Source organism: Carcharhinus amblyrhynchos, chromosome 6 (genome assembly GCF_965287045.1).
Source record: "Carcharhinus amblyrhynchos chromosome 6, sCarAmb.v2.hapA, whole genome shotgun sequence".
In the NCBI taxonomy this organism is placed as follows: domain Eukaryota; kingdom Metazoa; phylum Chordata; class Chondrichthyes; order Carcharhiniformes; family Carcharhinidae; genus Carcharhinus; species Carcharhinus amblyrhynchos.
Genome location: NC_137329.1, coordinates 125,624,984 through 125,651,517, shown reverse-complemented (window position 1 = coordinate 125,651,517; position 26,534 = coordinate 125,624,984). Strand labels below are relative to the sequence as shown.

The following is a 26,534-nucleotide window of genomic DNA, read 5'->3' as shown; positions in this document are numbered from 1 at the left end:
ATTAGATGGGCGTATACTTTTAATTTAGTTTCTGTAGGTGCCATTCTGTCCGGTTCCCTTTGTGTGCTAGCCCTCGTTTGCATTTAAAAAACATGTCTTTTTGCCTGCTTGTCTGGATCTGTTCCCTTGTGATCTTTAGTGGGGAGGTTCTGAGTGCAGCTTTAGTCTGCTTCCATATTGGTACCCAATTTCAGAAAATTTGTTGTCCGATAACACCCTCCCTCACCTCTTTGCTCTCCCAATTCTGTATTGCTTATTCATTTTATTTACCAAGAATTAAGGTGGGGAAAGGAAGGGAAATCCTTCGAGTGAACTGCTCTGTTTGGCAAGTGAGACTCAACTATTACAACCATTAATCAATTTTAATCTCACTTTTACATATGGTCCATGTGAGAAGTGTATGTGGATTTGGACAATCTTTATTTCCCTGATACAGAGTAAGTTCCTTCTACTCTGCCTGAAGAATGTGTAACAGTCCTACTATCAGAAATTAACTGCTACCGCACCACTGTGGGGTATACTTTATTGCCTAGATCGACTATTTGGTTGAGTGTCATAATCACTTGAAGAATCTGAAGCAATTTTTGTGCTTTGATTTTTTTTTGCCTGGATGGATCTGGGTGACATTGCCTGTGAATGCCAGCTTCAGAACCCTCAAACCCAGTTCGAAGGATCCTTTTAACCAGCAAACAGAGGAGACATTCATTACATCAGGCTGCGCTGAAGGAGCTGGTGTCTAACCCACTAACTTGAGTTTCATATGCTATCTATTACTGGTCTGGCAGAAATGAGAAATTTGTATTGGGAAGTTGTACTCATGAGCAAGGAACCCATGAAGTCAAAGCCGAACTGTGTTGACCAATGAGTAGTTTCCGTTTTCTGTTTATGCTCCCTTTCAAACTGCTAATTGTTTCTCAACCCAGGATTTTCAGTGAGGGAGCAATACCTAGCACATTTAAATGGTGTCTCTTTGTGATTAATTGTTGCAGTCAGCCCCTTCACAGCCAATGTGGCTGTTGTTGAAATGGCAGGGGGAAGTGCAGCAATTAATTTCATGTATTCACAGATTTAACTATTCTATTTTCTCTACTCGCTCCCAAATTCCCTTTTTGTAGGAGCTAAATACAGAATTTAGTGTTGCATTTCAATGTGCGAATTGCATGCATTAACTAACTGCTGTATGGCTATGTGATTCTTCATAACCAAGCATGTGAACACTAACAATGTTTCTACTGTGCTTCCCTTCTACTTCCAATACTGGGGTCTGACTTGCCCCACAACAGTTGTAGAGGATGTTTGGAAGCAAATCACTTTGTTGCAGCTACTACATTTAATTCACCTCCCCATCTTGGACAGCATCTTGGAGTCTCCTTTGAAGGTGGAAAGAAGGCGACGATCTCAGTTCAATCGACAAACTGACCTCATTATCTCCAACACGTTCCTGGATCGAGAGGTTTCTAAGAGCCTAAATCTGCCCTAGTTAGTATTTGCAAATAACTTCATCCCATTCAAAGAGCTTGGAATAAACAGCGTTTAATATCTAAGATGAAGTGTTAAAATTTTTACTGTGCTGAGAAGAAAAGAATAATGAAAAATTTATCGTAAACCTCTGTGTCCCTCTCATTGGTTCCATGAAAGAATGCAAAACATTAGATTTTTGTATGAAATAATTCAAAATGCATAATCTTCTATTGATCTTTCCCCACACTCAGCTGCCCTTTCATCTTTGAATGTGTTATTCTTTGCAAATGTCAGGTACACCATTCAAATGGCACATTATAGAAATGTAGACTCGGACCAATTTTCCTCGGGGATTTGTTGTACTATTTCAACCTAATTAGGTCAGGGTGTTAATGTCCTGTAAATTACATTTTTACAGTGTAGAAAAATGGGATGAGTATTCATTTGTTTTTGAGCACAAATGAAGAGGGGATAACTGGGACACTGGGTTGAGTGGGAGGAGAGCTGAGAGACTGAAGAAATCAGTATACTCTCCCAATAAAGAAAAGCTCTGTTCTGGATACAGATTCAATTGTAGCCCTCAAAAGGGTATTGGAGAGTTATTTCAGGGATATGAGGGAAAAGTGCAAGATTATTCTTCAAATGAGGTGGCACAGAATTGATTTGCTGAATGACCACCACCTCTGCTGTAATATTCCATGAACCAAACTTCTGAAATTCATCCAAAGCTAATCTTGAAATTTCTGGGCAGGAATATGGAGTGACTTGTCAAGACAAACTGTGCATGTGATATGTTTCCTCAGTCTCTGTTCTGTTTGTGTCCACAGCACTGATGAGTGGTTCGTGGCTGCAGTTGATTGTCTGGAACATTTCCCTGATGAGCTGATTGTGCATGCAAGTGAACTGCTATCTCAGATCATAAATGACAGAGAGGTTGCAGAGACCCACAAAAGGGTGCTATTTGAAACCATAGCGAGGCACTACAGTCAGAGCAGGGAGTCACTTCTCTGTGAACGATATCTCGCCATCCACGCAGGGATCATTGAACTTTTAGGTAAGGGACTGGGTTAAGAGTTGTATAAATAAGATTGATAATTTGGTCCAAAATATTGGGCCAACATGATTTTCATTGCTTGTGTGTGATGAGCCTTGGCTGCAAATGTTTATAGAATTTCACAGCAAGTTAGAAGACATGGTAATTTAAAATTATGCAAAATTGTAGATTGCCATGAGTGGTGACAGATGGAACAGCTCACATTCCAAAAACTGCAATAAATAACTATTTCTGTGCTCTTTTTGCCTTTGCTTTCTTTATCTGTTCTCTTTTTGGTTGTCACACTCATCATACTCATTCCTAATATTTGCATCGCTGCTATCTACCCAACCCCCCCACCCAGTTATTTCTGTTTTATGCTTTCTGCTAGTCTCTCTAATCTTGAGTGCGTCTCTCTCCAATGTGTGTCTCTGGAGGGCTCTTGCCAATCTTTCCCTGCTAATGTGATTGCTATCTTATCTTTTGCCTTTGCTGGTCGATCAGAGGAAATCAGGATGCTGTGAGATGTCAGAGGTGACTAAGCTTTAAAAAAATGGAGGATGATATTTAAGGAAAGACACAACCCTACAGTGGAAAGGTCTGTAGGGAGATGGGGGAAGGGGGAGCAGGAATTTGTGGTTGAATACTGGAGGTGAACAGACTCTTAGGTCTTTGTCTTGGAGGGTGGAGGGAGGGGAGGGCTGGGTCTGGAACTAATTGTGTGAGTGAGAAACCATGGGACGTTACGGTCTGGAAACACTTTGAGTCTCCTGTCTGGAGCCTGAGAGACTCTGCTCTGGCAGTTATATGGGGATGGGCAGCCTTAAGCAAGGAAACCTGGTGGAAGTGGTAGGGATCAGATACGAGATTGTGCAGCCCCCTCACTCTACTGTTTCTCAATCTACTTTTGGGGAGTCTGTTCAGTGAAAGTGGAGATCACTGTAACTGACGAGCAGTCCCTCGCTGATGAGATGGGATGCTCTGACTCATCGGGACACACCTCTGGGACAGTCTGGTATTTTGTATATTTTTGAAGTGCTGAATCGTGCCATTCTGATGTGTCCCACTTGACTGAGTTATAACATCAGACTGCCAGACCTTTCCAAAATGTAGTTGTGAAACAACAACCTACGTGATCAGTCATCAATCAAACCTTCATTGACTAAATGTGAATGAATCAAAATCAATTTGGTTCACCCAGTAACCACCAATTAACATGAGGGATCAGAAACAGGGTAAACAACCTGACTACTCAATTTCTGTTCTTATGTTTCATAGAGTCATAGAGGTTTGCAGCATGGAAGCAAGTCCTTCGGCCTAACTTGCCCATGCTGCCTTTTTTTTTAAAACCCTGAAGCTAATCCCAATTGCCCGCATTTGGCCCATATCCCTCTATACTCATCCACGTAACTATGTAAATGCTTTTTAAAAGACAAATCGTACCTGCCTCTACTACAACCTCTGGCAGCTTTTGTCTCTCCCCTCTCGCCTTAGAGGACATAGGTTTAGTTTTAGACTTCCCCACCTTTGGGAAAAGGTATTGAATATCTACTGTTTCTGTGCCCCTCATTATTTTATAACATAAGAACATAAGAAATAGGAGCAGGAGTAGGCCATCTAGCCCTTCGAGCCTGCCCCGCCATTCAATAAGATCATGCTGATCTGTCGTGGCTCAGTTCCACATTCCCGCCCTCTCCCCATAACCCTTAATCCCCTCTCTTATCAAAAACCCATCAACCCGCGTCTTAAAAATATTTAGCGAGGTAGCCTCCACCACTTCAACGGGCAGAGAATTCCAGAGATTCACCACCCTTTGAGTGAAGAAGTTCCTCCTCAACTCCGTTCTAAACTGCCCCGCCTTTATCTTGAGGCTGTGCCCCCTAGTCCTACTATCCTTTCTGAGCGGGAAGAGTCTCTCCACCTCTATCCTATCCATCCCATTCATCATCTAAAGTGACCCCTAAGCCTCCTGCACTTCTGAGGGAAAAAAAAGTCCCAGTCTATCCAGCCTCTCCTTAAAACTCAATCCATCAAGTCCTCGTAGAATCCTAGTAAATCTTTTCTGCACTCTTTCTAGTTTAATAATATCCTTTCTATAATAGGGTGACCAGAATTGCACACAGTATTCCAACTGTGGCCTTACCAATGTCTTGTACAACTACAACAAGATGTCCCAACTCCTGCATTCAATGTTCTGACTGATGAAACTAAGCACATCGAATGCCTTCTTCACCACTCTCCACCTGTGACTCCACTTTCAAGGAGCTATTAACATGTACTCCTAGATCTTCATTCTGTAACTCTCCCCAACGCCCCACCATTAACTGAGTAAGTCCTGTCCTGGTTCAATCTACCAAAATGCATCACCTTGCCTTTGTCTAAATGAAATTCCATCTGCCATTCGTCAGCCCAATTGGTCAAGATCCCATTGCAATTGGAAATAGCTTTCTTCACTGTCCACTATGCCACCAATCTTGGTGTCATCTGCAAACTTGCTAATCATGCCTCCGATGTTCTCACCTAAATCATTAATATAAATGACAAATCCTAGTGGGCCCAGCACTATCCCTGAGGCACACTGCTGGTCACAGGCCTCTAGTTTGAAAAACAACCCTCTACAACCACCCTTTGGCTTCTATCAAGAAGCCAATTTTGTATCCATTTAGATATCTCACCCTGGATCCTGTGAGATTTAACTTTATGCAACAACCTACCATGCGGTACCTTGTCAAAGACCTTGCTGAAGTCCATGTAGACAACAACTGCACTGCCCTCATCCACCTATCTTGGTTACCCCTTCAAAAAAAAACTGAATTAAATTTATGAGACATGATTTTCCACTCAAAGCCATACTGACTGTCCCTAATCGGCCCTTATGTCTCACCTGTAAACCCTGTCTCTCAAAATACCTTGCAACAACTTGCCCATCACAGATGTGAGATTCACTGACCTGTAGTTCCCGGACTTTTCCCTACAGCCCATTTTAAACAAAGGCACAACATTTGCCGTTCTCCAATCTTCAGGCACCTCACCCATGACTATCAATGATCCAAATATCTCAGCTCGGGATCCTGCAATTTCCTCCCTATCCACAACTTTCCAATATAGAACTGACAAGTACCAGTCAGTAATAAGTCAATTGATTTAAATTTCCTCTTTGATTTGTTTTTTTTAGGGGCAGTCCCACTTTAAGGGGCTGCCCCTTTAATTTTGTCTCTGTTTATTTAAATTAGTTTAATTTAAAGAGTTGAAAGAACCAGGTTTTGACCTCTAAGTCCAAAAGTGTTTGAAAGTTATTGAAGTACCTATGAAATGTAGTTGCTGGTACAGTAACTACATCAACATAGCGTAGTTTGTTCTTAAAAGTAGTAGAAAAATAAATATTCTTATGATGTAATACTCCCATCTTAGAGAAGAATCACCACAAAAACACTGGATAAATGATGTATTTGTTTTCTTTCTTGTAAAACTGTAGAGAGTGGAAAGATGGGTCAAGCTCTGGAAGCTACACAGCTTTGTATTGGGTTGTTGGAGCCGAGCAGACGAGAGGAACTGCATAGATTGCTGTCCTTCATGGCTGTTGCTGCTGCCCCGGGTGCCTGCAACCTACAGAAACAGGTTACTAACATTTTAAAACTAATTGGAAAACCTTGATGAGAGAAATATGTTTTGAAAATATTTTTTGAATCCATTTTCAAGCATTTCTCAACAAAAGACCAGGACATGGAAACAATATTTGGACAATATTGATTGGTTATGCTTAAGGATCAGGAAAGGAAATGTGCAGATATCAAACATAAGTGATTGTGTTTGCCGAAAACTGTTTGTTTCCTTTGTTCCTGAACCATTCTGTGTGAAAACCTTATTGAAACATATAAGATGATTAGAGGTTTAGATCGGGTGGACATAAGAACATAAGAAATAGGAGCAGGAGTAGGCCATCTAGCCCTTCGAGCCTGCCCCGATAGCCTTTTTCCTCAGATGGAGAAAGCTAGCACAAGGGGGCATAGCTTTAAATTAAGGGGTGGTAGTTATAGGACGGATGTCAGGGGTAGGTTCTTTACCCAGAGGGTGGTGAGGGTTTGGAATGCCCTGCCTGCTGCAGTTGTAAATGCGCCTAGTTTGGGGGCGTTTAAGAGATCTGTGGATAGGTTTATGGATGGAAAGGGTTTGGTTTAGGTTAGAGTGTCATTGCTTTTTAACTGGTCGGCGCAACATCGTGGGCCGAAGGGCCTGTTCTGCGCTGTTATGTTCTATGTTCTAAAACAGCTTTGTGACAATGTCCAAAAATCAATTTCTAGAACGTGGGCTAAAAAGGAAGAATTTTTATTTGAACTGTGCCTTCCATGAACCTGGGGCATCCAGTACACTTAGAGCTAACAAATGACTATTGTAGGAAATATGTCAGCCAATTTGTACACAACAAGATTCCATTAAAAAATTGGATAAATAACTGGATAATCTGTTTTTAGTGATGCTGGTTGAAAGATAAATATTGATCAAGACACCAAGAACACTCCTCCTTTGTGAAATAATTTCTGCAGGGTCTTTTACACACCATCTAAACAAGTTTGTTGAATGTCTCCCCTGAAAGGAGACATCCTTGACAATACAGCCCTCATTGGGAGTGAGAGTCTGGCTTATGTACTGAAGCCCCTGGTTACCAAGAGGAGAGTTTGCATCAAGTTCTTGGGTGCGCACATGTATTTTATATGTATATGTGCTTCACTTTGAAATCATAACTGAACCAACCTGCATCATGGTTGGAGTTTTAAATGTTGCAACTTAAAGCTAAAGTTTAATGGAGAATGCATTTTAATTTTCATTATCATTTATTCATCAGCAACTGGTGTGAACCGATGGCAGTTAGCCGTGCTATATAAAACTAATTATTTCTGAGTGTGAGGTGACGATTAGCACTGCATTATTAAGATGTTGCTTTTATGCAGCAATCTTCAAGCACACAAGTCCATTTGAAAGTGTTTTATAAGGATGAGTAATTGATGACATGAGATATGGTAGATTACATGCTTTGGGAGGAAGGTTGGCAGCGGGAACACTCATTTCCAAATCTCTTCGCTTGGTTTTCCTCACATTATGTCTGGGTCTCTTGTAGACTCATAGAGATTGATCACTACTATTGATCAATAATTCCGTTATCATTGTGTTATGTGTCCACTCAGATAGTAGAAGGTGAACAAGTGAACCTTAATCTCTTTTTGTCTTGCAATTCCTATGTTGCTGAGCAAGGAAGGAATCCTGTTAAGGCTGAACATGGAGAAAGGGGCAGGAGATGATGGTTACAGGGAGAGAAATTTGGGCAGATGGGGCAGTGGTAGAATAAGCACAGACTGAAGAGGGGTTTTGATTTGAACATGCAGGTGGAACATTGTTAATGTGGTTTCACGTACTTGAGAAAATCTAATTTGAGAGATTGCCACAATTCTAGATGCAAATTCACTGATGTTCCTCAATCATCTTTGGTTAGTGCGTTAAAAGTGCCCTGTACAGGTCGTCTAAAACAAATGTCTTGTGTAGAGGTGCTGGAAAATGCAATCCAGATCCCTTGATTCCCTGTCAAACAGAGGGTCTATTTACAGCATTACAGAATGCAACTGAGATAAATTGTATAGAAGGGAATTGTACCAATATATTAGTTTTTTAAAGAAATGTAGTGCATGCTAACCATACAAAGAACAGTACAGCATAGCAACAGGCCCTTTGGCCCACCAACTCCATGCTGACACAGATGCCTCTCTAATATGTTACCTCCCCATGGTCCATATCCCTCTATTCCCTGCCTATTCATGTATCTATCCAGATACTTCATGAACGTTGTTATCGAATCTACTTCCACCACCTCCTCCGGCAGTGCGTTCCAGGCATTCACCACCCTCTGTGTAAAACTTGCCCCTTATGTCTCTTTTAAACTTCCCCCTCTCACTTTGAACCTATACCTCTGAGTAATTGACCATTCGGCCTTGGGGGAAAAAGATTCTGACTATGTACTCTATCCAAATCTGTCATAATCTTGTAAACCTCTATCAGTGCACCACCACCACCCACCCCATCCTCCGACGCTCCAATAAAAACAACCCAAGTTTGTTCAACCTTTATTCCTAGTCCATATCCTCCAAACCAAGCAACATCCTGGTTAATCTCTTCTGCACCCTTTTCAGTGCACCAACATGTACAATTCTGGTCACCACGTCTGGTGTGGTGACCAGAATTGTACGTAACATTCCAAATGCGGCCTAACCAAAGCCTTATACAGCCACAACATTATTTTCTAATTCCTATACTTAATGCCCTAGCTGAAGAAGGCCAGCATGCCATACACCTTCTTGACCACCTTGTCCACTGGACTTGCCACCTTCAGGGAACTGTGGATCTGCATGCTTAGATCCCTCTGTATGTTAATATTTCTGAGGGCTCTACTATTTACTATATACTTTCCATCTGCAGTAGACCTTCCAATTAGCATCATCTCACATTTGTCCGGGTTAAATTCCATCTGCCATCTTTCGGCTGAGATCTCCAGCCAATTTATGTCCCACTGTATCCTCCTGACAATCCTTCTCACTATCCGCTACTCCCCCAATTTTTGTCTCATATGCAAATTCACTAATCAGACCACCTATATTTTACTCCAACAGAGGTCCCAGAACTGAGCCTTTTGGAACACCGCTTGTCACAGATCTCCAGTTAGAAAAGTACGCTTCCACTCCACTCTCTGCTTTTTATGGCCAAGCCAGTTTTGTATCCATCTCATCTTGGATCCCATGACTTTACCTTTTTCAGCCTGCCATGAGGAACCGTATCAAAGATTTTACTAAAGTCCCCCTCCAGAAAGCCCTGTAGTCTTGCAAAAACACCTGTCTATTCCCCTTACAATTGAATTCCCTATGATGATATCTGTCACTCCTTTTCCTGCCCTCTTGTGCAGCAGAGCCAGCCACGATGCCATAAACCTGGCTGCTGCCACCTTCCCCTAAATTTCTCCAACAGTAGCCAAAATGTTATATCTATTTTGGAGGGTGATGACCGCAGGGTAGCCCTGCACTGCCTTCCTACTTTGTATGGTGGTCCCCCATTCCCTATCTCCTACAGTAAATTTTATCTGCAGTGTGACTTACTCACTGAATGTGTTATTCACAACTTCCTCAGCATTGTGGATGCTCCAAAGTGAATCCACCCATAGCGCCAGAGCCATCAAACAGTCAGCTGCAGTTGGACACACTTGCATGTGAAGGAGCCAGGGACACCGGAAGGGTCCCTGAATTTCCACATTGCACAAGAGGAGCATGACACTGGTCGGGGATCTCTATCATCATTTAACCCTTAAGTTAACTTAAAACAAAAATTACAATGCCAAGAAAAACTACTTAGCGGTTACCAGTCAATCACTTACCTGCTGGCTGTGACGTTACGGTTTGTTTTCTTTCTACCTCTCACTTGCCCTCGAGTATCCCTCACAGGTTCCACCCCTCCACTCCCACTGAAAATGAGCACTTCTTTTCCCTCAGCGCCAAATGCCCACTTAGCGCCAAATTTCCAATACCCCCACTCTGGCTGAATCTCCCCCGGTTGCAGTCTCTCTCCTACTGGTGTGAACAAGCTCACTGGTCATTGGAGTTCATAAAATCTAATATTAACTTACTAATTACTCGATTAACATGCCTACTTAACAATGCTGACACAATCTTTTGAGCGTTAGTGTAGGAAGGGTATGCAGAGACAAGTGATGGGGAGGGTTTAACATCTGATTTTATTTTATTCTGCTGGCTTGTCTACCAGCAGTTCAATTCTGATCAGAGACAGCCATCCTAATTTGGTACAGCAGTTCTATTTCTGCTTTTAAACTGCATGGGCATACATTGTGTGAATACTGATGTCTGAATGAGATTCCCTTGAAAATTTTGGATTTATTTCTTGATATTGAGTAATCCTTGGCTCTTCAGCCTATAGCTCGGGCACTTTAAGCTTACGTTTTATTTTATTTCATTTGTGGGATGTGGGTGTTGCTGACGGGCCAGCATTTACTGTCCATCCCTGACACATTTTAAGAGTCACATTGCTCAGAATCTGGAGTCACATGTAGCCCAGACCAAGTAAGGACAGCAGATTTCCTTCTCTAAAGGACATTAGTGACCCAGATGGGTTTTTGCGACAATCGGTAATATTTCATGGTCATCAATAGATTCTTAATTCCAGATTTTTATTGAATTCAAATTTCACCATCTGCCATGGTGGGATGTGAAACCACTACCCAGAAACTGAACCTGGGTCTCTAGATTAGTGATAATACCACCATGCCACTGTCTCCTCATTTATAAAAAATGCCATGGCATTATTCAAAGAACAGCAAGGGTTCTCCCCACGTCTTGGCCATTATTTATCCCTTAAAATACATCTTAGATAATCTAGTCACCAGCAGGTTGCTGTTTTGTGGGAGCTTACTTTGCACAAATTGACTACTGGTGTTCTTACATTGCAACAGTGACTACATTTCCAAAGCTTTTCACTGAATTGAAAGTGCTTTGGGATATCACAATCCTTGGTCTGTAGAAATTCAAGTATGTTCTTTGTTTCAGTTGTGCATTGCTGCCAGCAACTCGATATTGCTGACTTATGACCATCAGAATTGTACACTGTGTGTATGTGGCTGTACCAGTGTTCATCCAGACTCATTGTTGCTGCCAGGCCTTGTGCTTTAACCCTTTGATTTTTAATGTTTTTGTTGCAGAACACCAACAGGACTGTAATAAGGAGAACTTTCACCAAAGCTATCATACAAAATCAATCACTATCAAAAACGCAAGCCGAGACACTGGTCATATTCCTAATGGATAACCACACTGATGTTTTCAAGGTAGTGTATTGACTAGAAAGGTGGAGGGGTCCATTGAGGAAATCATTTTATTGGATATTCTCGCTTTCTTTATCTGTTGGTAGTTGCTTGTTCCTTGAAAGGAGTGAACATGGCTTGCTGTTTGAAGCCAGGACCCTGCAGGGATTGAAGAAATTTTTTATGTTGTGACTCCTGAGAATTTCTGTCTTTTCTGAAAGCGGAACTTTGTCAGATTTGCAATAGGGAAAGAGGCCATTCAACTCAGCTAGTCTGTGTTGATATCCTCTCAGCTCCTGCATCAGAATGGTGCACTCTTTATCCTGCTTGTGTTCCTCAACATCCCTCCCATTTTCTGGTCCTGAATTCTGCATTTTCCAATGCTTTTTGAACATTAATTAATATAAGCAACATTGTTTGACTGGGTTGACTGCTGTACTCAGAATATCTCTTGGATTGTCTTCTCTCCCCATCTTTGCACCGTTGCCCATAGAATTCCCATAAGAATACAGCCAAATCTTCATCTGGATAACGCCCCTCATCCACAGGTGGATGGTTAGCTTCAACTTGTAGGCTGCTTGGCTCCCAGCTCTCTGTCCTCACCACCTCCTAAATTCTCCACTGCCTTTTGCTTGTTTGAACCGAGTCTTGGATGAAGCACAGTTTTCTGTGGTTGATTGTTCTAAGGATAGAAGCTATTAAGCCAGATTTTGTGGTCAGTGGTAATGCTGTGTACATCGCTGTTGACTGCAAAGATGATTGCATTCTTACCTTTCTGCACACTTTCAGGTCCTGGCTGGAATGATGCAGCAATCTGGTATAAAAGTGGTGAAGAGGAACACCACAGAGTACATTCTTCCTTTTTTTTTTAACCACATTGCTGTTTTTTCAAGTTTTATTTTTCAAGTTTCACGTCTTTCAGTGGGATTAGCAGCTGGCTGGCTGTGCAAGATGGGAGTGAGTAGTTGGGTTGGTTGTATGGTTAGGGATGTGACAGGATGGGGGTTGGGGGGGGTGTGGGAAGTTGAGTTTGGGGAGTGTGACGGGGTAGTAGGTAGCTAGGTTGGTCAAGGGAGGTGGTTGAGTTGGTATGGATTACTCATAACTGTGTTACACCAGAAATTAAACTCTGTAACAATTCCACCGCCAGTAACTGGGTAAGTACCATCGATCTAACCAGAATTTCTGGCACGGATCAGTGTAAGAGACTCTGGTGATGGGCCTGGGGTAGTTTAAATTTGCCAATCAGAAATTTAAACTTGCCAGGGAATGACAGTGCATGTGTGAGCATCAGAACTTTGTCAGGGTCCTGAAGTGCATCACTGCTCCCAATCCTGCTGGATCTGCCCATTGTCTTCACAGGGCAGGAATGTGGGTTTGATGTAGAAGATCAGCCATAGTCCAGTAGATGAGGGAGCAGACTCGAGAGGCTGTCTGGCTTAATTCTCCTATTTCTTGCAGTGAAAACTAGTGCCCTTGGCACTGATTTCCTTTTCTTCCCTTCCCAGCCACTTTCTCAGGCTGATACAAACTGTTTCAAGTCTTAACGTCCTATTTGACCCTGAGTTAAGCTTAGAACCAAGTCAGCAAGGCCAATAAACTTCCACCTTAGCAAACATCCTCCATCTCCACCCTGTCCTCAGCCCATTTGTTGCATTTTATCACTTCAAAGTGATTATTCTGAATTTTTTTTCTGGGCTACCCTCCCATCCTCCATCCTCCATAAGCTTTGATTCCTGCACAACTGTGCTGTTTACCCAATGTTCTTACTGATCTTGGCTGCTGGTCACCCAACAACACCAGATTCAAGTTCCAATATTATTGTTAAAATCACTGTGACTTCACCCTTCCCTGTCTCTTTAACTTCTTCACGCCCTTCATCTCCATTTGAGCTTTCTATTTGCCTGACTAACTTTTGATGCATTCCCCCTCTCAATTTGCACCCACCTCCAGTTGTACCTGCAGTCACATAGTTACCTGCAATGAAATTCTCTCCCTAAACTTTCCCCACCTTCCCCTCTCCCACTGCTTTCAGATTTCCTTCATGCTTATCCCATAACGTTTTCTTCTGTGGTTTGTTGGATGTCCTTTTTTCAATTTGTTGTGAACCACCTGCAGATTTTTCTCTGTTAAAGGAGCGATGAAAACATGAGTTGTTTTTCTCCACATAAGCAGCAGTTCACTCCATGTGCTTGTTCTGTTTTCCTGTCTCCTTTTGTTTTGCAAATACTTGAAATTTGCAGCATAATAGACTGTTCTAAAGTTGTTTTCTACTTGCAGTTTACAAACCTGGTACACCATAATAAATAAACTAGTCCCTTAAGCTCAGATTTTCACATATAAGAACATAAGAAATAGGAGCAGGAGTAGGCCCTCTGGCCCTTCGAGCCTCCCCGCCATTCAATAAGATTATGGCTGATCTGAAGTGGATCAATTCCACTTTCCCGCTTTCTCCCCATAACCCTTAATTCCCTTGTCTATCAGAAATCTATCTACCCGTGACTTAAATATATTCAACGAGGTAGCCTCCACCACTTCAATGGGCAGAGAATTCCAGAGATTCACCACCCTTTGAGTGAAGAAGTTCCTCCTCAGGGTATCAGGGTAGGTATTGAGAATGAAGTGGTTTGTCAACAGTTTTTAACTGGTTGAGTTCTATCTTAGCAAAGTACTTAAAACTACTTGTATTTTTGAAGTAGAGACAATGAACTATTAAACATCGATAAGTTGAGCATGACAATTTAATATTTTGTTTCTCCCCTGTTTTTCAATGAAATAGATCCCTGATTCTCTGCTTCATATGGTCAGGAAGAAGCTTCTCCTGCTTCAGGAAGGAGGGGACCCTGATGCTTCCACAGGTACTTTGGGTACATTGCTTATTGAAAGCATGCAAAGTTCTTTGATTCCCTTGGTTGTTTTAGCTACTTTATATTTAACATCACTCTGGAATTATTATATTGAGGGAAAATTATTTGTTGAATAGACAATGCAGAATGATCTAGTTGAAGTCTCAACTTTAATTCTGTGCTAACAATGCAAAGCTCAAGTTAACACAACTGAGAAGCTTAACTTTGCTTTCTGGTTGTGAGCTGATCTTGTGGAGAGGATAATGAATGAAACCACCTGAAAGTGGAGTGTCTTATCAGTATTACTGGATTTGAAAATCTTAGTCCTGGTAATTGTTTTACTCGTGGTGCATTTGAGCCTGTTTTACTGAAAGATGCATTTATGTTGCACCTTTTACATCCACTTGATTTTCCAAAGTGCTTCAAAATCAATTCATAGTTTTATTTTTGAGTGCAGTTGGTTGTGAGGGACTACTGCCATGGGAATCTTAAACATCCACTGGATCCAGCATATATGGCTGACTCTTTCATGCTTCATCTGAAAGGTGGGACCTCTGGCTGATTGCAGCCTTTGATTGTATGCTGAGTTTGAGGAAAATCTGGTAAAGACAATGACCAATGACTTACAACGGGGCAGTGTATCTGGGGGAGTACTCCACAGATGCACTGGAGAGACCCCTCTTTCACACATAGTCCGACAGAAGTGCTGGTTAGGGTGCATTGGCCACACTAAATTCTCGCTCTGTGTACCCGAGCAGGCGCTGGAGTGCGGTGACTAGGGGATTTTCACAGTAACTTCATTGCAGTGTTAATGTAAGCCTACTTATGATACAAGTAAATAACTTAAAACTTAAACTTTCCTGGATGTTCTTGGGTACAGATTGCATGGCAATTGCTCAGGAAATTCAAGCTTCTTTTGGGCAATTCCCCTGCATAGGGAACCATCTGATAATGTACTTTCAGTTGCAAATTTCAGATGATTACAAGTGTCAAACAGCAATAGTTACCCAGAAAAGTTAGAGTTAGAACCACTTCTAGCTTGTGGGAACCATGGTACTGACCTACACCAATATTTCCCCCTCCTCCACCAAGAGAGTTCCAATGCCATGACTTGGCACTCCCGACCAGTATACGACGTTGTGATGTCGGTACATCCACTGTGCTATATGGGAGGGAGTTCCAGGTTTTTGAGTCAGCGACAGTGAAGGAATGGTGATATGTTTCCAAGTCAGGATGGTAAGTGATTCGGAGAGGAGCTTGCAAATGGTAGTGTTTCCAGTTTCAGCTGCTCTTGATCTTCTAGATGGTAGTGGACATGGGTTTGGAAGGTGATATGCCAGGAGCCTTGGTGAGTTCCTGTAGTGCATTTTGGAGATGGTACACATGGTCGCTACTGTGTCTTGATGGTGGAGGGAGTGAATGTTTGTGGATGGGGTACCAAAGCAGGCTACTTTGTCCTGGACAAAACTTCAAGTGTTGTTGGAGCTGCATCTATCCAGGTAAGTGGAGAGTATTCCATCACACAACAGACTTGTGCCTTGTAGATAGTGAACATGCTTTGGGGAGTCAGGAGATGAGTTACTCTCTGCAGGATTCCCACTGTCTTATCTTTGTGAGCCACGGTATGTATATGGCTAATCCAGTTACGTTTCTAAACAATGATAAACTCCAGTATGCTGATGGTATCGTATAAAATGCTGAGAGTCACTTGAGATGTCTGTTTGAAGATCTGTGGCTCAAGCTGCGAAACACAGTGGATATGAAAATCAAAGGCTGATGATCACAGCTGGTGCCTTTGATATTTAAAAGGGCGCTGATTGTCTCCTTGATCTTCTCGATATTTTCAAAATTGGGGAAAGAGTACGAAAAAAATACTGCAGCATTCCATAAAGAAATGTCGCCAAGATTTGACAGCAGTTTAAATTGGCAAAAGTTCCCCGTGGCAGAAATGGTGCTGCAGCAAATTCTTTATGGTTTTGAAAAGTGGATTTACATTTCTTGCCATCTTCTCCAAAAGTACCTGTTCAGTCAAACAAGGTCACCTGCTTGAGTTTTGTAGCAAGTATCAGTAACCATCATTTATATTTCTTTCAGCTGTTCCCAGGTTAGGTGCTTTGAGACAATGTCCATGTTGAGGTTTCAGACAAACACCAATTGTGGATAATTGTGGGAAATGAGTAGCATACAGTGAATTGTCTGCAGTGCCCCTCAGTGTCTTGGAGAAGCTACTGCAGCAAGAATGTTAATTGTCGTTTGAACTGATCAGTGGCTTGAATTAGTCCCACCAGTAATTACTGTTGAAACAGTTGATCAAAAAGCTTTTCTTTGAGCCTTTTCTTTGAGATGAGCACTAAATTCAGTCTGACATTCTGGTGCAGTATCAAGCGTGTTAATGCACCATCTATTTAAAGTGATGTTAAATTCAGACTCTGTCTACTTGTAATGATAGCTCAAGTGGATGCTAAAACTCCCACTGCACTAATGGAGCAGGTCATTCAGCCACACAAAACTGCTCTTCAATTAGATTGTGACTGATCTGCACCTCAGTTCTGTTTACCAGCCTTAGTTTCATATCTCTCAATATCTTTTATCTGACATTAATCTGGTAATCCCAGCTTTGAACTGTTAAACTGACCACCAGCTTTTATAGACATTTTCGGGCATAGGGTTGTGTGAAGACATGCTGCCTGATAACATCCCAAACAGTCTGGCTCAAAATTTTCTGTAATGTCCCACCATATTCTGAATTCTTCACCAGAGGAAAGAGTTCTCTCTAACAACCATATCAGCTCCAATACCTATCAGCATGCCTCCCTCAACCATCATTACTAGGAAACAGTTAGAACAATTTCATAGATTAATGATCTTGCTATGTGCAAGTTGGCTGTTAACATTTGTTTACATAACAAAATGGTGACTTTAAGTAAATCATTGGGTGCAAAATAGGGAGCAAATATTTGGGATGTCACCAGATGCTATATGAATGAAGTTATCTTTTATGGGCTGTTCACTATGTAATGCTTCCATCCCTGGTGAATATTTCAAATTTTGGCTGTAAATTTTGTGCCAGGTTTTGCATTCTGCCAGCAAATTACACAAAAGGAGTTTGATGAGCAGAAAATCAAGGTCACCATGGAGCAACTTCAACAATTAGCCCAGGACATCAGTCAAAACAACAACATTTCTGAAAAAGAGAGAAACAGACTGCTTCAGGAGTTCCGGAAACATCATCCTTTAGTGTTTCTTCAGTACTTCTCAAATATTATTTAGGAGGAGGATATCAGTAAGATTGTTACTGCATTTTTGAAAAACTAACATTTTAAGTAATTTCAGCAATTTAATGGCACTGACCTTGATTTGAAAATAATTACAGCATGCTGCTGGCAATTTGGCACTTTTAACATTAATATGTAAATTTCTCTGCTAAAATATTGGGTAATGGTTTTATCTATTTGATTATTAATTTATTTTGCACTGAATGATAGTTATCATATTGTCTGCATTGTAACGTGTCCTTTACGCCACTGATTTATGTTGCATCTATTTCAGTGGGAACAATTGTTTACCTTTTGTTTCCTTAAATTGTATATCAGGCAGCTCTTTTGAGTTGGCGCTACCACCGGGGAGCCTCATCTGCCGGCTGCGTTGATTACAGGTAGCATAATTCTTGTTGGACACAATCGGCTGGTGAGACTCCAGGCCAGAATTGTGAACTCATTGCCCCTCCCACCTGTCAAATGAATCTCCTGTGATCACAGGAATATGAAAGGCATGAGACATTCCAGTGAAATATGAGGCAGGTATTTATCATGATTGAATGAACTCCAGCTGGAGCAGGGAGGATGGGCCATGTGATCCTTTCTTGCTCTGTCTTTTAGGCAATGTTTTAAACTCTGTACACCAGGAGACTCAAACGGGGTGTTGCCTGGGGAGCGTGGGTCAAGGGCATGAATGCAAAGAGTAGAAATATGCTTAATACTTGGGAATTGATGGCCTTCTGGACAGCTTGCATGTGATCAGAATAAATAATTTAAAATAATGTAACTGAGAAAATGTAAAATGATGGAATAAGATTAATTGTGGAAAAGGGGAGGTGATGGCCTAGTGACACTATCACTAGATTATTAATCCAGAAACTCAGCTAATGTTCTGGGGATCCAGATTTGAATTCCACTACAGCAGATGGTGGAATTTGAATTCGATTTAAAAAAAAATCTGGAATTAAGAATCTACTGATGACCATGAAAACTTTGTCGATTGTTGGAAAAATCCATTTGGCTCACTGATGTCCTTTTGGGAAGAAAATCTTCCATCCTTACCTGGTCTGGCCAATATATGACTCCAGAGCAATGTGATTGATTCTCAACTGCCCTGAGGGCAACTAGAGATGGGCAAGAAATGCTGGCCAACCAGTGACGGTCATGTCCAATGAGTGAATAAAGAAAATAATATTCACACTGGAAAAGACAGGTTATCTACCATGTAATAAAAAAACAGATTCAATAATGTGTATTTTTGGTCTAGCAATTTTTTTTGAATGCTTTTTACTGTTTGATTTCCGTTAAAGCCTTTTTGTCCATTAGGTATTGTTGCATTTTTCAGATTTTAAAAGATGGAAAATTGTTTTGACTTGAACTATTTTATGTTTGTGACTTGCATTTTTCTCTGCATCATGGTTTCCTTCACTGCCTTTTGCTTTCATTATTTTGATGCTTTTTTTTGTGTCCTGGTCAACGTTCATCCCTCAACCTGAGCCACCAACCAGATTAACAAACTATTCTTCTGTGTATCAAAATGATGGTGTGCTTTTGTTGTGTAGCCACAGTAATATGTGAAATTCACTTAATGCATATGAAGCTTTGGGACATCCTGAGAGATGTAACATGTACAGTGTAGTCCACAAGCCACCGTCTAGCATGAAAGATGAACCAATTTGCAAAAAAATTACAGAAGCACAAGAATTAGAGTTGCTTTAATTGCCCAAATATTGGCTGGGATAGTGATTGTGTAAAGGGTGGAGAAGAGCAAGAGTTCTGAGATTGTGTTCAGGAAAAATTTCTGCAGCAAAATGTGCGAAGTCCAACAAGAAAAGAGGCAATGCTCGGCCTTATTTTTGGATGTGAGGTGGGCCAAGTGGATCAAGTGTCGATGTGGGAACATTTCGGGGACATTTCAGGAGGCTTAGGTTGCCTATGGAGAAAGGCAAAGAGCGATCTGGAGTAAGAAAAATTAACTGGGTGAAAAACCAACTTCAATGGAGATAAAAAAAAAAGATGGATCTGGGTTGAATTAATTGAAGTCAAAGGTGGCAGGAAAATAGCTGAAAAATGAGTAACCTTCAAAGAGATGATTCAGGCACCAAGGTATATTCCCTTGTAGGGGAAAGGTAGGGCAAACAAATCCACAGCTCCATCAGGAAAGAGATGGAGAAATTAAGATGAAGAAAAAATATTTTTCTGACAGATGTCAAGTACAAAATGCAATTGAAAGCCAGGCTGAGTATAGAATGTTGAAGGGAGGTGAAAAAAAAAGCAAAAATGGAGTATGAAAAGAGACTGGCAGGCAACATTAAAGGGAATGCCAAAGGGGCAACACAGTCATTAACACTATTGCTTAACAGCACCAGGTATCCAGGTTCATTGCTGGCTTGGGTCACTGTTAGGGCATGGAGGTTGTCCCCTTTGAGACGTAATGCCGAATCCCCTGAAGAGGAATACCTTGCCTCGTAATCTGTTAAAAATGTGTGCGAAGGTGTGAACTGTTCTTCAGTAACGATTAGTGGTTAACTCAGAAATACCTGACACTCAGTTTAAAATGAACACTTAACAATTTACTTAACTAATGGAAGTGTAACTAAACAAGTAACATACTGAAGATTCTACTGGACTGCTGTTCAAATAAACACAATATCCATTCATTAACAAAAATAATATGATAGAATTCAGTCACTCAAAAAAAAACCAGTTTTGTAGCTTTCAGTAACCTTTGGAGTTTTGTTGATTCCTCTGTCTCTAAGTTCTTGCTGATTTCTTACCTTTTGCTGGTAAGAAGTGTGTTCTGTTAAGGCATATATAAAGCTGGCAGATTTGAGAACCCTCTTCCTTTCGAGAGTTGAGAGGTAGCATTTCAATCTGCTTTCCCCCCACCCCCCCCCATACCAGTGATGACCTATTAATTTTCTTCCAATAGGATTGGTCCGATCTTGTCCACACCATCAAATTGAAATGGTATTTGAGTGTCTGCTTTCAATTGATGGGCTGACTTCAAAAACATTTTCATACCTAAAGCCTTTGATACAAATGTTTTAGTCTGGTCCCTCTTTTCAAAGCCTCAATCACTGAACCATTATACTGGCTTTTAAAGGGACCACATAATGTTTTTACCCCGCTAGCATTTTTGCAGTCTTTCCCAACATCAAGTTCCAAGTTCACAAACTCAACTTTGCAGCAGTTATTGTATGGATGGAGTTTACACGTTCTCCCAATGTTTGTGTATGTTTCCTTCCACAATCTGACATACTTGATGGTTGGGTGTAATGTTCATGTTAAATTCTCCCTCAATGTGAGTGTGGTAACTAATGGATTTTCACAGTAACTTCATTGCAGTGTTAATGTAAGCTGACTTGTGTTACCAATGAATAAACTGTAAAAAGTCTTCTGTGGACTTATACTATAAGAGTGGACCTAATATTTCATTCTTCCTTAGACTCCAGGGTGGTGGCAGAGGACTGGAGAATTGCAAATATTACACTATCCCAGTCCAAAAAGACCAATTTCTTCATGCGCTCCGGGCGGTGCAAGGGGGAGAGTGTGGACCCTATGTGGAGCTCCCTAGAGCTCCACAAGTATAATAGACATACTTGAGGTCATGGGGGGCGGGGTCTCTGGACCTTACTGTACCTGTGGCCCCGCCCCTTGAGGGCAGGTGTGAGCGGAAGCGGAAGTGAGGTACGCGGTGGGGGCTGGGCAGTGTTGTGATGGCGGAGGGGCCGGCGACGGGGCTGTGAGCTCGCCGGGGGTTCAGTGACTGACTCCGGCAGGGAGGGCCGCGTGGGCCCGGCATCTCAGCCGCTCACTGTCCGACAATCCAACCGCCCGGAGGGCTCAGGTAAGACCGCTTGACTGTCTATCCGGCGACGGGGCTGGGCCGGGGCCTAGGCTGGAGGGGGAAGGCCGGGCCCTGTTAGACAGGGACAGGCAGGCAGGTAGGCAGAGCCGGGAGCGGGGCTGTGAGGGGTAAGCAGGGTGGACACTGTGACAGAGACTGAGCCAGGGGCTGAGTCACAGGGAGCTGGCACTGTGAGCACTGAGATTGGCCTCTGAGAGAGACGTATCCACTTGGATTTGGGAGCCAGCACTGACAATACAGACTGGGGGGAAGTCTGTGGGGGACAGAATGAGAACCCAGGGAGTGAGCTCAAAGACCTGGAATTGGGAGGTTGTCAGCTGTGGCTCAGTGGACAGCACTCTCATCTCTTTTTTTCTAAACTCCTATGTGTACATTGACCCTACTTGCTCAACCTTTCCTCATTAGACAGTTCCCTTTGATTTGATTTATTATTGCCACACGTATTCCTTTACAGTGAAAAGTCTTGTTTCTTGCACACTATACAGCCAAAGCATATCGTTCATCAAGAAGGGAAGGAGTGAGTGCAGAATGTAGTATAATAGTCATAGCTAGAGTGCAGAGAAAGATCAATTTAACATCAGGTAGGTCCATTCGGAAGTGTTTTTATTATCTATGGGAGGTGGATGCTATAGCTTTAAGTCCCACTTCAGAGTTTTGTACCTATTTTCCAAGCGCACTTGGGATATGTTTCGTACTGCACCATCAAAGATACTTTCTTTATGATGGGTTCACTATTAAACAGGGGCCTCATCTTATATGGAAGTAAAATAAACCATAGCACTATTTTGAAGAACTGAAGGGTGATTCTCCTTTTCTGGGGATTTTGTTTTTATCTCTTAACCCAACATCATTAGGGCAGCACAGTGGTTAACACTGCTGCCTCACAGCACCAGGGTCCCAGGCTCAATTCTGGCCTTGGTCACTGTGCCTGCGTGGGTTTCGTCCCACAGTTCAAAGATGTACAGCTTAGGTTGGTTGGCCATGCTAAATTGATCCAAGTGTTGGGAGATGAGTGGGGTAAATATATGGGGTTACGGGAATAGGCCTGCGTCGGATTGTGATTGTTGCAGACTCAATGGGCTGAATGGCCTCCTGCACTGTAGGGGATCTATGATCTGTGATGATCATTAAAACAGATGACCTGTTTGCAGTTTCTGGGAGTTTGCTGTGTGCAAATTGGCTGCATTATCACAATAATGGCATTTTAAAAAGTACTTCATTGGCTGTAGAGTGCTTGGGATGTCCAGAGGTGAAGGTATTATTTGAAAGGCAAGGTTTTTTTTTGTTGGGTCCTGAGATTTATGATGAAGTTCAATATCTGACACTGACGTCCAGAGAAGGAGAAATCTGTCACCTGAGCAGATATGTTTTCATATGGATGCAGCATCTGTACCTAAATAAGGAAGTCAGTGATAATAAATTGAGAGAGACTCCAACAAGCTGCAAAGATTGGGGACAGGCCGTACAATTGGACAGACTTTAAGAACTAGTGAAGAATGACTAAAAAGGTAATAAAATCAAACAGATTGAGAGAAAGATAGCTACTGATATTAAAAACAGGTAGTGAGAGTTTCTACAGGAAAAGAGTAATTAAAGATGGAATTGATCCTCTGGGAAGTGAGTCTGGAAATGGATGGAAAATGAAGAAAGGTGCTGAATGCGTATTTTATGTCTTTTGTCACATTACAAGCCTTAGAAAACTTCCAAAGATAATAGAAAATCAAGAGATGAGCTCAAAACAATCACCATTTCCAGACGAAAGATGGTAAGAAAAATATTAGACCTAAAGGCTGACAACTCCCCAAGGCCAGATGTTCTGCATCCTAAGATCTTGAAGGAAGTGGAAGCGCAGATAGTCGATACATTGGTTATAATCTTCCAAAATTTCTTGGATTCTGGAAGTGTGCCAGTGGATTGAATGACAAATAGACAGTGGAGACTGATCTTTAGTTTTATTTATGGCTGAGTTAGATTTTAGTTCGATAAGGGAGTCACAGGGAGCTGGCACTGAGAGCGCTGAGACTGGCCTCTGAGAGAGACGTATCCACTTGGATCTGGGAGCCAGCGTTGACAATACAGACTGGTGGGGCAGACAGGAATGTGGAATTGAACCAACATCCACATCGGCCATGATCTTATTGAAGAGCTGAATGGCTGACTCCTGCTCCAAGTCCTATGTTCCAATGGGAGGCAGAAAACAGATACAGATTTGGTTTTCGTTGTGAAGGTGCTATATTGTGATGCGTTGCGGTATTTGATTTGCATCATGTTTTAGTTTGACATGACGGAAACAAAGACTGCTTCTTCAACAAGTGTTTTAACAACTCCAGTTTTAATTTATTAAGTGATAAAAGCTCTAAATTGACAGTTGATTAAATTCTATATGCGTCAGGCGCAAAAGACTTGTTTCATTAACCTGAATGATCTAAACATACATGGCTTTATTGTTTCTTTGGAGATAAACTGAGCTAACACCTCAGGTCAGGATAACATCAGAATGAAAGATCACTCACATTTTGATGGTTCCTTCTGTTTCTCTTCATGGATGCTGCCTGGCCTGCTCAGTATTTCCAGCATCAGCGGTATTTTGCTTCTGATTCATAGTTCATTTGTTGTTGTATCCCTCAAAATATGTGTCGCGTCAAAGATAATGCAGCAGCAGATTGGGATGTAAATTAAAAAGAAATCCTGCTTAAAAACTACATGCATAGTTCTGTCCAGGAATGGCAGTAGACTGAACTTCACTCCCTTGTTGTGAATGAATATGACAGAATTGAATTATTGATTTATTAAAGACTCAGATCAGAGAATATTTTGTTTGGAGATTTATTTATTTTGCTTTTAAAAGATTCTGTCGAGCAGATTGAGACATCAGACTTCATCACAAATGCAAAATAACTAATTTTATGCTGCTTCCTGCAACATCAAACTGACAAGACACCTTCAATGGCAGTGCAACTCCCCAATTGAACAATTATTCTCCAACCTCAAACAATGATGAGTCAGTAAATACATTTTATGGCGTAAGACCTTCCAGAGGAACGTCCAACAAGATCTTTGTTGCCACAGAAAAATGTTGAGAACAACACCAGGAACTTTTCGTTATATTCACCCATCTGACCAAATAGATTCCAACATGGCGCTGGAGCGAAGCGACTGCTTGCATACCTTCTAATTCTTCTACTCTCGTTCTATGCTTTGAACTACATTCTGCACTCTCTCATTTCCTTCTCTTTGAACGGTATGTTTTGTCTGCATAGCATGCAAGGAACAATACTTTTCACTGTTAATACATGTGACAATAAATCAAATCAAATACTCAGTAAATTGTGAGGTTCTGTGAATTGTGCTCCAAGGATTTGGATGATCTCAAAAACGTCTTCAGAATATGACTGAAACTATCTTGAGTGAAAGAGCTGAAACGTTGTCATCAAAATCTGCACCGAGGTCAAGCAAGGTTGTGTGAGAATCCCTGTTCTATTTTATAATCTCCCTGACATCCAAGGTCAACACTCTTTGGTGTCGATATATAATTAGTTAGAAAACTCTTTAACCTCACTTGCCTCTGTGCCAAAGCTAAACTTACTTTCATGGATGTACTGATCTTTAGTTTCCTGATGACAACAGTGTCATTGCCCACTGCATCAGAATGGCTAGCCATTTTAGATCTCTAAAAAGAGCTGTTAAAAGGTGAGAAACTTGTAAGTTTTGATGTCCATCGAGACTTGGGTGTGCTCATAAAGACTGCAAAAGGGAACATGCAAGCGAAGCAAGCAATTAGGAAGACAAATGTCACGTTGGTCTTTACTGCAAGGGGATTGGAGTACGGGAATAATGAAAGATTGCTAGAGCTGTGTAGGGTTTTGCTGAGATCATACCTGGAGTAGTGTCTGCGGTTTCGGTCTCCATTTTTAAACAAATATATGCTTCCCTGGAGGCAGTATAGGGAGCATTTGCTGAACTGATCCTGGGGCCGAGGACATTGTCCGATAATGAGTTGCTGAGCTTATGGGTTTATTTTTATTAGAAGAATGAAATGTGATCTCAGTGAAACATAGGATTCTCCAGGTCTTGGTCAGGTCCATGCTGAGAGATTGTTCCACTGGTTGGGGAATCCACAGTATGGGGGCACAGTTTCAGGATAGCTGGCCACTTGTTTAGGACTGAGATGAGGAAAAATTACTTCATTCAAAGGATTGTGGATCTTTGCAGTTCTCTATCCTAGAGGGTTGTAGGTGCTCCATCATTGAACACATTTTCGCAGAGTGCTTAGATCCACTACAGTTCACTTACTACCGCAACAGGTCTACAGTAGACACCATCTCCCTGGCCTTGCACTCAACCTTGGAATTCCTAGATAACAGAGACACCTATCAGACTTCTATTTATTGACGACAGCTCAGCCTTCAACACCATTATTTCTACAAAACTCATCTCCAAACTCTGTGACCTGGGACTCGGCTCCTACATAAGAATATAAGAGATAGGAGCAGGATTAGGCCATTTAGCCCCTCAAGCCTGCCCCTCCATTCAATAAGATCATGGCTGATCTGAAGTGAATCAGTTCCACTTACCTGCTTTCTCCCCATAACCCTTAATTCCCTCATCTATCAGAAATCTATCTACCTGTGACTTAAACATGTTCAACGAGGTAGCCTCCACCACTTCAATGGGCAGAGAATTCCAGAGATTCACCACCCTCTGAGAGAAGTTGTTCCTCCCTCTGCGATTGGATCCTGAACTTCCGAACCCACAGACCGCAATCAGTAAGAATAGGCAACAACACCTCCACGATCATCTTCAACACCGGTGCCCCACAAGGCTGTGTTCTCAGCCCCCTACTATAATCCTTATACACCTGTGACTGTGTGGCTAAACTCCACTCCAACTCAATTTTCAAGTTTGCTGATAACCCCACCACAGTGGGTTAGAGTTCAAACGATGATGGGACAGAGTGCAGGAAAGAGATAGAGGAATTGATGTAATGATAATAATCTCCCCCTCAATGTCAACGGAACGAGGGAGATAGTCATCCATTTCAGGAAGTGTAGGAGAGAACATGCCCCTGTCTATGGGGACAAAATAGAAATGGTCAAGAGCTTTCAGGGTTTCAGGTGTCCAGATCACCAACAACCTGTCCTGGTATCCCATATTGACAACATAGTTAAAAGCCCACCAACGCCTCTACTTTTTCATGAGAACAAGGAAATTTGGCATG

The 26,534-nt window shown here is 41.8% G+C and overlaps 2 protein-coding genes across 3 annotated transcripts in view; both read left to right on the top strand.

Annotated features, from left to right (window-relative positions):
- The window catches only part of depdc4 (DEP domain containing 4), a 29,889-nt gene extending 11,573 nt beyond the window's left edge, over window positions 1–18,316 (top strand). The window contains exons 4-9 of the mRNA XM_080191785.1: window positions 1,284–1,479; window positions 2,289–2,515; window positions 5,970–6,112; window positions 11,241–11,366; window positions 14,122–14,200; window positions 17,259–18,316. Of these exons, the coding sequence (XP_080047911.1) occupies window positions 1,284–1,479; window positions 2,289–2,515; window positions 5,970–6,112; window positions 11,241–11,366; window positions 14,122–14,200; window positions 17,259–17,458 (971 nt within the window). The 3' untranslated portion in view covers window positions 17,459–18,316. The remainder of the gene's footprint in view (window positions 1–1,283; window positions 1,480–2,288; window positions 2,516–5,969; window positions 6,113–11,240; window positions 11,367–14,121; window positions 14,201–17,258) is intronic.
- A 2,839-nt stretch (window positions 18,317–21,155) lies between these two features.
- scyl2 (SCY1 like pseudokinase 2) overlaps window positions 21,156–26,534 on the top strand; it is a 66,225-nt gene continuing 60,846 nt past the window's right edge. For both annotated transcript variants that reach the window (XM_080191427.1, XM_080191426.1), the window contains exon 1: window positions 21,156–21,295. The gene's annotated coding sequence lies outside the window, so the exon portion shown is untranslated. The remainder of the gene's footprint in view (window positions 21,296–26,534) is intronic.